Raw genomic sequence first — 14,704 nt, 5'->3', positions numbered from 1 at the left:
GGGACAACCAGGCTGTCCCGGGTGGAAGGAGCCAGAGCTGTGCTGTCCCAGGGGGTCCCGGGGATGTCCCAGGCTCAGGGACACCTGTGACCTGCTGTGGGCTCTGCACAGGGCTGTGACACAGCCCCAGGCCTGGCGTGGCACAGGAACAGCCCCGTGACTTTGGGAAGGTTCTGGAAGCTTTGTCCTGCCAGACATGGAGTGGGGAGAGCAGGGGTGCCTCGGGGCCTCTCACAAACCCCAGCCAGAGGTGACCCTGGCACTGGGGTGTCCCAGCCCTCCTGCAGGAATTCCCATTCCTCCAACTCACCCAAAGCAAAACCACAGCGGTGTCACCCTGCTGAAACACCCAAATCTTTGGGGTTTAGCCCCAACAGTTTGAAACCAAGGTGCTACAGCCCCTCCTGAGCAAAGGCAGCAGGATGGGAGCACAAGACTGGGTTTAACCTCCCTGTGATTCAGTGACCACTGAATCAAACCAGACAAATAACCCCAAATTGATGAATTCTGAGGAAAACACCTTTTTAAAATCACACTTTACACACAAGATCACAAGGGGACCTAAACCAACTCTTTTGGGGGAGTTTCTTTGTGCTGGGAAAGCTGCAGCTGGGAGGGAGGGGGAGTCCTCCTGATCCCCCCTGATCCCTGAGTCAGTTTTCCTTCTGGGAAACATCCCAGTTTTCCTTCTGGGAACACCCCACATAACACCAACCTTTCCCATCTCCCCCCACTAGTCCCTTTCCAAACCCACTCCTACTTAAGCAGCTGCTGCTCCCACTGCCAGATGCCCATCGAAGGCAGCAAGAAACAAGCAAGAAATTTCCACCATCAACTTGGGGTCTCCACCCTGCAGGGCGGGAGGATCAAGGCCAACCTGTGCACTAAAAAGAAATAAAATAAATAGGGAAATAGCCTCCTATCAGCTCACCCCAGCCCAGGATGTTTAGCAATGTTGCAGATCAAAGCACACGGGGTATTTGCACTTCAGTAAGGGCCTGAGCAAACAGATGGGTGGGTGATAGCCAGCTCTCCTTGCTCCATAGGAAGGGTGAAAACTTCCACATTTCCAATGGGATAATAACTTCCACGGGTGGTTTTTAAGCCCTCGAGTTGGTGGGTTAGTTAAAGACAGGGTTTAGCTTCATGTGGGCCCTCCCCTGAATGGGTCCTCCACAGAGAAGGAGGGCTTAAAATGAGGGGATTTGGTTAAAACCACGTGTGGATCCCAAATCCACATGACCCCAGCTCTCTGCTCTCCATTTATGTCTCTGGACAATGCTTTCCACACAGATTTATCAAAACTCTACAGCAAAACCTCAGATTTCCCCCCCAAATCCAAGGGCCTGCAATGGCAAAGCAGGGGCAGCACAGACAGCAACTACCACAGTGGGGAAAACCTTCTGCAATTTTGGAAATATTTTGTGGAGGAGGGGGGGAAATGGTTGATTAATTTATTATTAGAGATGCCCTGGGTTCAAAAGCCAGGTGGGAAAAGCAGGGGTTGGGGTATTTTGGAGTGGTTTCTTGTGCAGATGGCGAGTGGGGAGGCAGGTGAGATGTCACTCCCCATCCTTACCAGGCTTGGATGGGGTTTTATTCCACGTGCAGCAGGAAATCAAGGGTTAGAGGGAAGGAAAACCCTGGGACAGACAGCTCTGCCACCCTGGAGGGCAGCTGAGAGGTGACATCCCTTCCAGTGTCAGCTTTGGTGGCTCTCAGGAATTTCAACCAAGGTTTCTCTTCTTGACTCCAGACCAGTCTGGAGGTCATTTCTTCACAATTCCCAGCCCCAAATTCCCTTCCCCAGGAGCGTGGTTAATCCCTGAGGGTGGGGCCCTGCATACTGCCTGATACCTGCATTTGTGTCTGTGTTTGCTCTTGGCCCCACGGTTTCAAGGGAAAACAGCAGCTTTTGTTCCTTATCTTCTCTGCTTTTCTGTCTCCCCTGTGTCTCTGTATTGTGTTTGGGCTATGGTAATTAAATAAACTGTATTCCCAAAGCATTCCAAGTTGGGTTTTCATGGCTTTTCCTTTCCTTTCATGGCTTTTCCAGCCTTTGCTGTTGGTGGTATAATTTCACAGACCCCTTGCCTCGAAAACCTGAGGGCAGGACAGGAAAGCTGCAGACCCAGGAACTGCAATCCTGGTGTTTGCTGTTCTCCCTTGCAATTTGGCACAGCTGGATTTGGATGCAGCCATGGATTTGGGGAGGCAGCAGCAAGGAAGGAGCCAAGAGAAAGCATCTTTGGGGCTTCAGGGACTGAGTTGGCAAAACTGAGGAAATACTGAGCCCAAAGTGCTGCCTCCACACCTGGAACAAGGATTCAATGGCCTCTGAGGTGCCATCCTGAGTGTAAATCACTTTTGTCCCACTTCTCCAGCCACCAAATCCCATGGATTTTAAAACCATGGCCATGGCCAAGGCCTTGAGTGGCCTCATGCAGGGATGGAGATGGACTCGTGCCCAGTGATGAGCAAGAGGATGGAGGAAGAGTTGGTGCTCACTGCAGTGGGAAAACTCTTGTTTTTTGGGGAACAGAAGGATGGGAATCAGCTCCCTGTTCCAGGCAAGCCTGGCTTAGGACAACTGACACCATCAGCACAGACAGAGGAGGGGGTGGGCCTCACAGGGATATAAACCCACCCTGCTGAGCTGGCAGCACTGCACTGCAGGTCCAGGCAGGGTAAGAAGAGGGGATTTCACTGCCCTGGTGCTCATCAGGCAGCTCAGGGTGGGGGGGAAGGCTGCAGCCCCTGAGCTGCTCCAGCAGCCCAGGCAGGACAAACCACTGCATCCCTGCCAAGCCCCACATCCCAAACTGGGATACAGAGCAGCCAGGATTCACCCGGGGATGCTTCCAGGGCTGTGCACCCACAGTGACAGCAACGTCACCTGAGGCACTGCCCGGGTGCACCCAGCTCCTCTGGGCACTGGAGAAGCTTCTGTCCCGCCTGGATCATCACCCATCCTTGTTGTTCCCTCTGCAGGGCAGCCCAGCATGAGGAATCTCCTCCTTGCCGTGCTCCTGGCTTGTGGTAAGTGTCCTGCTCTCCCTGGCCAGGCCAGAATCCACCTCCAAACCCTGAGCCTCTGTGCACAGTTCAGGTTTTTGTTTAAATCTGGCAGTTTCTCTCCAGTGCTTTGTGTAGAGCTGCTGCAGTTTTGGGGGTTGGTGAGGGGGAGCCTTTGGGATGTCCAGATTTCTTTGGGAGGCCCTGGAGCCTGTCCCTTTCCTGCCTGTGTCAAGCCCACGGCTGATCCTGGTGATGGGGGATTGCAGTTTGCAGCACAGCAGAGCCAGTCTAGAGGGCAAAATATCTTGTGCCAGACTAAATCCAGAGGTTGTGAAAGCCAGACTGAAAAAGCCATCCTCCCTGAGAGGAGGCTGTGGCTGTGGCTGCCCCATCCCTGGAAGTGTCCAAGGCCAGGCTGGATGTGGCTTAGAGCAAGCTGGGAGAGTGGAAAGTGTCCCTGCCCATGGCAGGAGGTGGAACAAAGCCAGATGGGCTTGGAGGTTCCTTCCAGCCCAAACCATTCCACGATTCTGCAATTCTGGAGGAGGGGATAAAGCCTCTCGTGGCTCCACTCCTGGAAGCGCCGGTTTGGGCAGTGCCAGAGCAGAGTGATGCCCGTGCCCGGTGCGAGGTGCAGGGATGCCCGCGGGTCTCGCCCTGCCCAGCCCCGCTGTGCTCCCAGGGCTGCTCCGGGCCGGCGGCAGCGTGCTGGAGCTGGAGCGGATGATCCGGGCGGCCACGGGCAGGAGCGCCCTGCTGTCCTACAGCTGGTACGGCTGCTTCTGCGGCATCGGCGGCTCCGGGAGCCCCGTGGATGCCACCGACCGGTGAGTACCAGGGCGGCCTCACTGCCCCAGCTCCCGAGGAGGCGCTCCCTGGCTCTCCCTGGCTGCCTCCCGGCGCTGGGGGGTTTTGCACCGTTCCCCAGCCAGGTCCCGCCGTTCCCGTGCCACCTCCTCTTGCTGGTCGCCTTCCATTTGAGGCTGGACCTTCCCCTGGCCTGCAGCTGTGCCGAGAGAGGCTCTGGGGGCCACGCTTTGACCTGGCGTCCCCGCAGGTGCTGCCAAGCCCACGACTGCTGCTACAGGAGGCTGAGGGAGGGCAGCTGCAGCCCCCTGATCACCCCGTACAGCTTCACCTCCAGCGACGGGAACGCCACCTGCAGTGAGTACTGACCAGGCAGTGGGCAGCAGCACCGCCCCCAGCCCCATCCCAGTCCCATTCCCGTCCCCATTGCAGTCCCCATCCCCAGCCCCAGCCCCATCCCACTCCCCATCCCATACCAATCCCTATCCCATCCCCATCTCTATCCCATCCCCATGCCAGCCCCATCCCCATTCCCATCCCCATCCCCATCCCATCCCCATCTCAATCCCAATCCCCAGCCCCATCCCCATCCCATCCCATCCCATCCCCATCCCAGTTCCCATCCCCATCCCAATCCCCATCCCCATCTCAATCCCAATCCCAATCCCAATCCCCATCCCCATCCCCATCCCCATCCCCATCCCCATTCCCATCCCATCCCCATCCCAGTTCCCATCCCCATCCCCATCCCATCCCCATCTCAATCCCAATCCCAATCCCCAGCCCATCCCCATCCCATCCCATCCCCATCCCCATCCCAGTTCCCATCCCCATCCCAATCCCCATCCCCATCTCAATCCCAATCCCAATCCCCATCCCATCCCCATCCCATCCCATCCCCATCCCATCCCCATCCCCGGAGCAGGGCACACACGGGAGCATCCCCGGCCGAATCCAGCCCCGTTCCCACCCGGCTGTGCTGATTAAACGGGCACTGAGGCTGTGGGCAGGCTGAGTCCCGGCACACGCCGCTCTTTCCCCTTCCCCCGGGGGGAAAGGCACCGCAGGGCTCCGTGCTCCCCCCGCAGGTACCGAGCAGAGCTGGTGCCAGAGAGAGACCTGCCTGTGTGACACCGCGGTGGCCTCGTGCTTCGCCAGCTCCCTGCACTCCTACAACAACTCCTACCGCTTCTACTTCAAGCTCAAGTGCCAAGGCAGCAAGCTCCAGTGCTGAGGGGGGCGAATCTGCACACAGAGCTCCAGGTTTTGCTTTTCCCCAGCAAGAAAAGCTTGGGCTGGGGGCTCACTAAAGGTAGAGCCCCCGAGGCTCCCTGTGAGGTGCAGCTCGGGGTGAGAAGGGCACACACACCATGGAGGAGACCCACCAGTTCCTGGAAAGACACACCAGCTTCCTCTAATGTGTACCTTCCTCCTCTCTTGATTTCATTTCCCAGCAAAGCTATCATATATAATAAAAGGGATGCAAACTGGTTCTCCATGGTGTTTTTCTGTAAGGGCTGCTGAGATTGAGGCACTGCAATGGTGGCTGCCCAGTTTGGGGAGCACTTCTGCATCCCAGAGCCACAACATCTGCCTGACACCCCAAAACTGCCATGGTCCCAACAGGGCTGTAATTCACACATTTATCCCAATGTGGAACTAGAAGTTTGGGGAACAGGGTGCCCAGAACAGCTGTGGCTGCCCCTGGATCCCTGGAAGTGTCCAAGGGCAGGTTGGACAGGGCTTGGAGCAGCCTGGGACAGTGTCCCTGCCCATGGCAGGGGGGGCACTGGATGGGCTTTAAGGTCCCTTCCAGCCCAAACCAATCTGGGATTCTATGCATTTCTAATTCCTAGCTCAGAGGGCACATCCCAACAGCTTTGTGAGGAACGCTAACAGAACAGTCCCAGGAATGCAATAAGAGCCTTCACATCCCAGGGATTTCTAAGCTGGATGTCATTTTTCTGTTCCTCTTGTCCAGAGTCAGGACAGCCTGAAGCACAGCTCAGCACAGGGAGAAGCTCACGGCAGTATCCTCAGTATCTTCTGGGATGTCTGGCTTGTGGCACATGAGGATTTTACTAGGAATGACACAACTGCTCTTTTATATCTATTTCCTGCTATAAACAATTCCATATAAAGCATTTCATAGAAACACATTTTGTTATGCAAACACACTAAAAGCTGGAAAACGGCCTGAGTATATAAATTAATTGTAAATTATTAATGAGGCAGTAATTAGCCAGAGGAGCATTAATGGGCTGTGAGCAATTCAGATAAGCACAAGGCACATGCCAGCCAGGGAGCATCACTCGTGACACCAGAGACAAAGCGGAGCCAGAATCAGGGCTTGGCTGAAAACTTTGTCAGTGGAGGACAACAAAAAAACTATTTTTCCAGCACAAAAGACACAGAAAAATCACCTTCCTTCCTTAATATCCCTCCCAAACCAAATCAGTCTGGGATTCCATGACTCTTGGAAATAAGGGTTAAAGAATAATCATCCACAGAGGAAGGAAGAAGATTTCAAAGCCTTGATCACTTACATTAGACAAGTGCTAATTTGGGAGGGCAGTTGATGATGAATGGTTCCTGCAGGAGGGTGTAATGAGGGGGTGGAAAAACCACAAGGAGAGAAATAAAGGGAAGTTGGACTTTCTCACCTCAGAAGATTCATTTTCCTTCTGTTTTCTCATGGTGAGTGAGGGTATAATCATCCAGTGTCTGCCCAGCCTCGTGACTCTGGGAACTGCACATTTAGAGATGCTTTCAGTGTTGCCAAGACTTTGCCCAAAGAAGTGATAACTCTCCTTGAGCCTCCTTACACCTCCCTGAAAGCCCCAAGCTTGCCTTGTCCATGCCCAGCCTGAACCAGAGCTGTTCTTTTCCCCCGTGATGTGGCTCCTTGGTGCTGGGAAGGGCAGAGGAGGAGGCATCTCTGACTGAGGCAGAGTGTTTGCTTCCTCCTCAGGCTGGAAGTGACGCTGCTCTTCCACCTCATCCCACCCAGCACCCACCCCTGCCTGCGTGGGGTCCGGGGCTGGGCCCTCAGGGGATTTCTGGCATTCCTCAGAAGGGGAAGGATGGCACCTTCTCCTTTCCAGGGAAGCCCAGTCAGCGAGTTTTGGGCCAAAGGAGACCCAGGCAGATGGGAGCAAGATATATAAAGCAAGCACAGCTGGCTGCAGGGCACTGCAAGCCAGCAGGGCTTTCCCAAGGTAAGTGAGGATGGAGGGTTGCTTTCCCTCTTTTCCTCCTTTCACCAGAAGCTGTGCAAGTGCCATGCTGGGAAGCAGCATTGAAGGAGATGCTGCCTGAGATGCCAGCCCAGAAGAAGAGCAGTGGGTGCAGCCCTTGAGGGCTGAACATCCCTCCAATTTTTCTCCCTTTCTCCTGATTCTACTTTTTCCCACCTCTCCCCCATGTGATTCCCATTGCTTCCCATCCCTGATGCTTTGTGCTGAAACAAGGGGGCATCTTTATCCCCTCATTGCTCCTACTCCCTGGAGAGAGGGAGAACCTCTGCTCCTGGATGATGAGGAAAGAAAGAAGGTGGTTGGAATAACAGGGAATGGTTTGGTTTCCTCTCCCAGAGCCGTCAGAAGGATGAACTCTCTCCTTGGCCTCTCTGTGCTGTTTGTGTGGGGTAAGTGTCCTCTCTCAGTCCCAAGGCTCTCTGCGCAGTTACATCCATTGAAATTAGGATCAGGCTGGTGATTTCTCCACCTCTCCCCATCACCAGCTCTCTCAGACATGCCACAGCTCTCCCGTGCCAAGCTGGGAACACATTTCCTCTCTGCTGCGTTATAATTTCCAAGACATCCCCACCCTGGTGCCAGTTTGGGGGCTGGAGGGATGGAGCTGCTGTTGGGGGGCAGGAAATCAGCGTGGTCTCCTTGATTTCCCTCCTCCAGGCTTGTTCCCAGCCCACGGGAGCCTCTTGCAGCTGCACCAGATGATCTCAGAGGCGACAGGGAAAAACGCTTTTCTGTATTACGGCTTCTACGGCTGCTACTGCGGGCTGGGGGGCAGGGGGCAGCCCAAGGACGCCACAGACAGGTGAGAATCCACTTAAAAACCCCCTGCCCAGACACGTTCTTCAATATTTTTAAATTTGTGCCGTGTGGGGGAGAAAACTCCATGCCCTAAAGCTTCAATCTGCTGTGCAGATGCTGCCAGCTGCATGACGCTTGCTACAACAACCTCCTGAGGTACCACTGCGATGCCAAGACACACCCCTACTACTACAGCTGGCACCACGGCAGGCTCTCCTGCAGTGAGTAGGGCCCCGGAAAAGGGGGTGCCATCCCCCCCAAGGCTGGGACTGACCCTGGGCTCCCCCCGTGCCGCAGGTCAGGGCTCCCGGTGCTCCTTCTTGTCCTGCGAGTGCGACCGCAGCCTGGCGCTGTGCCTGAGGAGAAGCGCCAGGAGCTACAGGCAACGCTACCGGCTCTACCCCAACTGGCTGTGCCGCTGAGCGGAGCTGGGATGCGGCGCCGGGATCGCCCGTCATCCCTGCCTGTGCTGGCCACAGCAGAGCCGCTGTAAATGAAACCAGCGCGGAAATAAACAATGCTCTTGTTCAACGTCCCCGGTCCTCTGAGAGCTGCTGCTGGGCAGGGAGAGAAATCCCCGTAAATAAGCAACATCTTCCCAAAACTTCCCAAGAACTCGGGCTCGGCCCCTGCGTCACCCGCAGCCCGCGGCAGAGGGGGGCTGGCCGGGGGGAAGGGGCGTAGCACTCCCGGCTTGGGGACAGACGAGTCCTCTCGGAGCTTCCAGCTGGAGCTCGCGGGCTGCGCACGGAGGGCAGGACAGACGGACAGCGAGCAAGAGCCCCGGTGAGCAGCCCCTGGTGAGAGCAACCCCCGCCTCACTCCGCTGCTGCGGAAAGAAAAATCCGGGGGGGATGTTGGGAGGGGGCAGCGAGCGGCCCGTGCCGGTAGGAAAAGGGAAATCGCTTCCAAATGGAAGCGCTGCGCCCTGGGTGAGCGGGGAGAGCTGCACTGCGTGCCAAAAGCGGCGGGACCCGGGGTGAGAGGTGCTGAGGGGTGGCACAGGAGGTGAGAGGTGCTGAGGGGGTGGCACCAAAGGTAGCGGGGCGGGACCCGGGGTGAGAGGTGCTGAGGGGGTGGCACAGGAGGTGAGAGGTGCTGAGGGGTGGCACAGGAGGTGAGAGGTGCTGAGGGGTGGCACAGGAGGTGAGAGGTGCTGAGGGCTGGCACAGGAGCTGCGGGATGCTCAGCTGGTGACACCACTCGCTCTCGGCCAAGAGGCAGCAACGCTGGTGCGAGGAGGCACAGCTGCTTTCCTCCTTCCAGATTTTGGGGCTGATCCGATTTCAGAGGAAGCTTCTCACGGCTGCTCCTATCATACTGGCCACACTGCCTGGCTGAGCCTGTGCCCTGTTTCTCCTCCCAGGCCCAGGTGAGAGGAAGATGAAGGTCCTGCTGGTGCTGACGATGCTGTTTGCCTGCAGTAAGTGCATCCCCGACCCACAGACGGGAGCCAGGCTCATCCCCAAACTCCTGTGCACTCCTCGGGGGGACTCCCAGCAAAGCCTCCTTCCCTCCGCAGTTCCCCAGGCCTCATCATAGGCACATAACTCACAAAAAAAAAATCACATTTTACGGTCACTCTAGGTGTGTTCACAGCGCACGGGAAGCACCCACGCCCATTCACACCGGGACTCGAGGGAAGCACCGTAGGAAACCTGACTGCCCATGGATGCTACAGGGGATGGGGCACCTCGAGGGCTTCGGTGGATCGGTACAGGCAACGCTGCCCCAGAGGGCTCACGCTGGGTAACCCCGGGGCTCTGCCCCACCCCAGCAGCCCCCGCTGAAGCTTTGCAAAATGCAGACCGGGTGCTTGGCAGCAGCAGGAAGGAATCAGGTTTTCGGGAAGCAGGGAAGGTGATGCAGGGTTCATCCCTAACTGCATCCCGGAGTGGGCAGGGCGGTGCCAGGGACAGCTGCCCGGTCCGTGGGACGGCACCAGAGCAGGGGGACGTTCCTGAAGCCGGGAGGGGAGGCAGGGCTTGCACGGGGAGGCAGAGGCTTGGCGTGGGAACGGGCAGGACACAGAAGACTCTGGGCGATCCAGAGCAGGAGGAGGCAGAGCTGGCGGCTCTCCCGCCCGGCTGGCAGAGCCTGTGTCAGCTGGGGCGGCAGCAGCCGGTGCCACATGCAGGAAATAGATTGGTCGGCTGTCCGGGCGCCACGCTCCCGACGAGCCCAGGCTCTGCTCCTCCCGCAGGTGCTGCCTGCTCCGAGCCTGCTGCTATGCCAGGCTGGCAGCGCGGCGGTGCCCAGCGGGACCGGCCCAGCCCCTGTCTGCGGCCCGGGCAGGGATCCCGTCCTGCAGTGAGTGCTCGCCCAAAGGGGCTCGGGATGCCCCTTCCCGCACCATCCCCTCTCCGTGGCCCCTTTCCCGGCTGCTCGGAGCTCTCAGGCTCGCTGTCGGTGCCCGCAGGTTCGGGGACGCGCTGCCAGCGAGGCGCCTGCAGGTGCGAGAGGGCGATGCTGCTGTGCCGGGCCCGGCTGGGCCGGGCCGGGCTGGGCCGGGCTCAGCTCCGCCGCCGCGCCGGGTGCCGGGGACGAGCCGGGCGCTGCTGAAGCACAAACTCCCTTTGCGGAACCATCTCCGGGCTGATCGGCCAAGGGACGGCGCCGGCAGCGCCTCCCAGCCCTGGCGAGGCTCCCCCTCGGGGCTTTTTGGCTTCCAGGCGAGGACGGGAACCCTCCGGTGAAGCCGCATGCGAGGAGGGCGAGCGGCGCTCCCTGATGTCCAGCGCAGCAAAACAAGGGAGGACGGGACCCCTGCCCCTCGTCCCCGTGAGGGGCGGGATGGGAAGCGTCCCCCTGGGCAGCCTGTCCGCTCCTTCCGCTTCCTGCTTCTCAGCAAATTCCCTCCTGTTGCTCCAAAATAAAACCAGAGAGCCCAAAGCGCCGGTTCCCAGCGTGCAGTGACTCAGCTGAGCCCAGCGACCACCCCTCACTCTCAGACAGGGTTTCTGTTGAAGTACCCAGCAAAAATGACACTTGGGAGGTGACACAACTCACCCCTGAACTGCCCCAACTCAGCTCTAAACCTTCAGGCTCTGAAAATGTCCAGTTTTCCTGAGAGAGGGAGAATGAGGCTGGTGGAAGGGCTGGGGGCAGGCACGATGGCGCGGGAGGGCCGGGCTTGGACCTGGATGATCCTTGTGGGTCCCTTCCAGCTCGAGACATTCTGTGATCCCCTAAATCTCTGCTGTGACACCCTGGCCCGGAGCTTGCCTCACACCCAGTGCTGAGCAAAACAGAGATCTCACCAGAAAAGAATGTTTTGGCCCAATTCTGCAGCAACCCTGAGCACATTCCTTACGAAAAGGCAGCTCAGGCAGTGGCTGCTTCCCCCCACTTCAGCATCCCCAGGTTTTGCGCCCTGGGGTGCTGACCCTGGCAGGTCTCCGGCTCCAAACCGCCTTAGAGGGGCTCAGCAAGGAAATAAAGCCACAGAAACAGCAACAAAACACTTTACTCAGGGGCTGATGCCCAGCTGGAATTCCCACCCTGGATTGCCCCATAGCTGCAATCAATGGCACCAGGAAACAGCCCTGAAATCAGCGATGCCACCCGGGAATCAGGGAATCCCCGTGCGCAATCCCGGGGCAGAGGAGGAAGGAGCTCTTTGCCCAGCAGCTGGTAATTGCAGGGCATAAATCAAGAATCAAAGCCTCACCGAGAGCATGGATATCCCAGACAGATTGCAGGCTGGGACAAACAGAATCACACTCTCACTTTGTAAATTCCGGGTGAATTTTAATCATCCATGAATTTTCCTGCTTGGACATCCGGCTGTACAAATCCATTCATACAAATCCTCCAAATGCTGATGGTTTGACTCGGATGCTGCACCCCCTCAGAGCATTGCAATCAACTGGGCTGCAAGAGTTGTGGTTTTCACGCTATGAAACAAAATCCACAGCTTCCCAGGAGGCATTTGGCTTGGGAGGGCTTATTTCCCATTTGGAGAAGGGGTCCTGCAAACCTGCCACAGGTAGAGGGGCTGGGGTGGAGAGGCTCTCAGTGGAGCTCAGCCAGTTTGATGGACAAGAATATCCCTTATTCCCCTGTGATAGAACTGGTTGTGGACTTGGAAAATCCTGAATTATAGCAAATCCTGGTTTAGCCAATTAACACCACCCTAGGGGACTACTTAAATTAGCCCAGAGAGCTGATGAGGCAAAGGACCCATGCCAGAGGAGGAAGAGATTTTGTTGAGCTGAGTTCCCTTCTCTCAGCATCTCTCCGATTCCCACACAAGTTGCATCCTTGTTCCCTGACTCAGTTTCCCTACCAGCCCTGGGGGGATTTCCTCTCCTGCCTCAGTGCCAGCCCATGCTGGGGTTCCCCAAAAAGCACCACAGAGCAGCTGCAATCTCTGCCAGAAGATACCTGCTAACTGATTGCTCAGTACCACCAATTTAATCAGATTCTCCCTGAGCAAAAGACACAAGCAGCTTCTTTTCCCCCACCTTCCATCATACATCACTTGCATTTTTTCTTCTCTGCAATTTGCCTTATTTTGCTTCTAAATAAAGGTGAACCACACACCTCATGCCATGAGATATTTGAGAGCAAAACACAGTGCCCAGCACACATGGGGAGAGGGATGGAGCATCCCCACATGCAGGGGGGAACTGGGCACTGAGAAAGCCCCACTATCAAAAAAAACCACCAACCATGGCCTCTGCTCAGCTCTATCTCCAGCCACAGCCATTCTGGAGACCATGGGACCTTCCTCCACTCCCAGTGCTGCATCTCACCCACTCTGGTACAATTTGGAAGGGGAGGAATCTTTGCACTGGCTGCATTTTCTCCCTGCCCAGCTAAGTCAGGATGGAAACAGTAAGACACAGAACGGTGTTTTCTAGCCAAGGCATCAAAAAACTGTCATCCAGGAAGAAAATGGATCATGGAATCACAGACACCTCAGACAACCTCATTCCACCCCTTGCCATGGGCAAGGACCCCTCACACTAAGTGGTTCCTGTTCTCCCTCAAGTTCTCTCATTTTACTCAGGGAAGCACTGGGAATGTTGCGACACCCAGAGCCATGCACAGGCTCAGCCCCAGGCTGCTCCACACATCCAAACCCTCCTGCCAAGACCTCCACCACATAAGGCATCCCAGAGCCTCCAGCAGTGCCAGGACAGCTGCACAGTAGCGGGACCAGTATGGTGAGCATTGTCAATATTTGCCCACTTTGGGCTCCCCAGAGGAGGGGCCCTGCTCAGGGTGCACAGCCATAAAAGGTGAGACCAGCAGCACCTTGGGCTCACCAAACCCCAGAGCTGCCACTGCCAGGATGAAGCTCCTCTCGCTGCTCCTCTTCTGTGAGTATCCCCACCAGCTCCCACCCCGGGAAAGCTCCCAGGCCCTGTCCACAGCCAGATGGGGATGGTGAGATGCCCATTCTTGCTGTGGAAAGGTGGGATGGGAGTTTGCTTTTCCTGGTGCTCTTAACCCCCCTTCTGCAGTCCTAGGACTGACCCTTGCCAGCTGCAACCTGGCCCAGTTTGCAGTGATGATTAAGCAGAAGACCGGGAAATCAGCGCTGGCTTACAACGGGTACGGCTGCTACTGCGGCTGGGGCGGCTCCAAACAGCCCCTGGATGCCACTGACAGGTACTGGGACAAGGCAGAACCCCCAGCCCTCCTCACCTCCCTGGGTACAGCACTGCAATCTTGTTCCAGCTCCGGAGGGTGGAAAGAGCAATGAGAAAATTGTTGCTTGTCCTTAAAGCCTCTGTAGAAGTGGTTCAGCAGCAGCTGCCGGCAGCAAAGATGCAGTGGTTGATGTCTTACCTTGCTGTCCCACCTGTCCCCTGCACTGACCTCGGCTCTCATGCCCCCAGGTGCTGCCACGCCCACGACTGCTGCTACAAGAAATTGGTCGCGGCCGGCTGCAGGCCCAAAACGACCACCTACAAACACGACTTCCGAAGAAACCAAATCACCTGCGGTGAGAGCGGGGCGGGGGCAGAGCTCTGAGCGGGGAGGCACAGCCACCCACGCTCGGGGAGCTTGGCTTCCACCATCCCCTTTAGATCATCCTGGCCTGGAAATCACACACAGTGAAGTGGGTGGAAATACAGGAAAAGTGCCGGGAATAAGGCAAATAAGTATCTGCTGGATTATGGTGAAGTTTAGAGCTTGGAGACTTCCCTGAGGAGGGGCCTTGTCCTTCCCAAGAGGCCAAACACCAAGGGTTTGAGAGGACACTCCCATGCTGGATGGGGACCTGGCACAGCTGCGCTGAGTGCTCAGTGTTGCACATCCCAGAGACCCAGGCAAACACCCACAGACACATCAGGGAGAAAGTGAAGTGAATGCTCCACACCCCAGACACGAAACCACCTGAGACACCCCAAACTCAACAGAGGGGCTCTGGGGACGGTCATAAAACACCCCCTGACCCTCACACCCTTCACCTGCCTCCATGCCCCCCAATTTTCTTCCAGGAAATGGGAACTCGTGCCAGAAGCGGACGTGTGCGTGCGACAAGAGGGCTGTGGAGTGCTTCCAGAGGGCAGCCAGCTCTTACCGCAAATCCTACAGCAACTACCCCAACTCCAAGTGCAGGGGCAGCACACCCTCCTGCTGAGCACCCCTGCCATGCTCCTGCTCCAAACCTGCCAGGAACCATCAGGGCTCTGCCTTCCCTGTGGCCAGGCAGGACATGGCACAGCCCTGTGGCACTGAAGAATTGTCCAGCAGCTTTCCCCAGAGCCTTAGCACAGGGAAAACCTGCTTCCCATGGTTGAATAACTCATAAAAATCATGTAAACCCTGCAAATAAAGATACGTTTCAAAATTGTGGCCAGTGTTGT

At 56.9% G+C, this 14,704-nt stretch overlaps 3 protein-coding genes across 3 annotated transcripts; all 3 read left to right on the top strand.

Annotated features, from left to right (window-relative positions):
- The first annotated feature begins 3,002 nt into the window (after window positions 1-3,002).
- On the top strand, window positions 3,003-5,059 carry LOC115912436 (phospholipase A2, membrane associated-like). The gene is made up of 4 exons (XM_030964002.1): window positions 3,003-3,039; window positions 3,701-3,845; window positions 4,076-4,182; window positions 4,914-5,059. The coding sequence occupies exons 1-4, from the start codon at window positions 3,003-3,005 to the stop codon at window positions 5,057-5,059; spliced, it is 435 nt and encodes a 144-aa protein (XP_030819862.1).
- Window positions 5,060-7,425: 2,366 nt separating this feature from the next.
- Window positions 7,426-8,302, top strand: LOC115912378 (basic phospholipase A2 Cdr-13-like). The gene is made up of 4 exons (XM_030963907.1): window positions 7,426-7,471; window positions 7,740-7,884; window positions 7,995-8,101; window positions 8,178-8,302. Exons 1-4 carry the CDS (start codon window positions 7,432-7,434, stop codon window positions 8,300-8,302), a joined length of 417 nt encoding a protein of 138 aa, XP_030819767.1. The 5' UTR covers window positions 7,426-7,431.
- A 4,877-nt stretch (window positions 8,303-13,179) lies between these two features.
- On the top strand, window positions 13,180-14,478 carry LOC115912377 (basic phospholipase A2 caudoxin-like). Its single transcript, XM_030963906.1, has 4 exons — window positions 13,180-13,207; window positions 13,352-13,499; window positions 13,730-13,836; window positions 14,336-14,478. The coding sequence occupies exons 1-4, from the start codon at window positions 13,180-13,182 to the stop codon at window positions 14,476-14,478; spliced, it is 426 nt and encodes a 141-aa protein (XP_030819766.1).
- The last annotated feature ends 226 nt before the right edge of the window (window positions 14,479-14,704 follow it).

Source organism: Camarhynchus parvulus, chromosome 21, assembly GCF_901933205.1.
Source record: "Camarhynchus parvulus chromosome 21, STF_HiC, whole genome shotgun sequence".
Lineage (NCBI taxonomy): Eukaryota > Metazoa > Chordata > Aves > Passeriformes > Thraupidae > Camarhynchus > Camarhynchus parvulus.
This window is presented reverse-complemented; position numbering and strand designations above follow the sequence as displayed.

What these genes read in the sequence shown, in the direction of transcription:
- LOC115912436 (XM_030964002.1), top strand. Translation starts at nt 3,003, where the DNA reads ATGAGGAATCTCCTCCTTGCCGTGCTCCTGGCTTGTG. An exon ending in TGCCGTGCTCCTGGCTTGTG is followed by an intron (nt 3,040 to 3,700) that starts GTAAGTGTCCTG and finishes CTGTGCTCCCAG; the next exon opens with GGCTGCTCCGGGCCGGCGGC. An exon ending in CGACGGGAACGCCACCTGCA is followed by an intron (nt 4,183 to 4,913) that starts GTGAGTACTGAC and finishes CTCCCCCCGCAG; the next exon opens with GTACCGAGCAGAGCTGGTGC.
- LOC115912378 (XM_030963907.1), top strand. Translation starts at nt 7,432, where the DNA reads ATGAACTCTCTCCTTGGCCTCTCTGTGCTGTTTGTGTGGG. An exon ending in CCCAAGGACGCCACAGACAG is followed by an intron (nt 7,885 to 7,994) that starts GTGAGAATCCAC and finishes TCTGCTGTGCAG; the next exon opens with ATGCTGCCAGCTGCATGACG. An exon ending in CCACGGCAGGCTCTCCTGCA is followed by an intron (nt 8,102 to 8,177) that starts GTGAGTAGGGCC and finishes CCCGTGCCGCAG; the next exon opens with GTCAGGGCTCCCGGTGCTCC.
- LOC115912377 (XM_030963906.1), top strand. Translation starts at nt 13,180, where the DNA reads ATGAAGCTCCTCTCGCTGCTCCTCTTCT. An exon ending in CCTCTCGCTGCTCCTCTTCT is followed by an intron (nt 13,208 to 13,351) that starts GTGAGTATCCCC and finishes CCCCTTCTGCAG; the next exon opens with TCCTAGGACTGACCCTTGCC. An exon ending in CCCCTGGATGCCACTGACAG is followed by an intron (nt 13,500 to 13,729) that starts GTACTGGGACAA and finishes TCATGCCCCCAG; the next exon opens with GTGCTGCCACGCCCACGACT.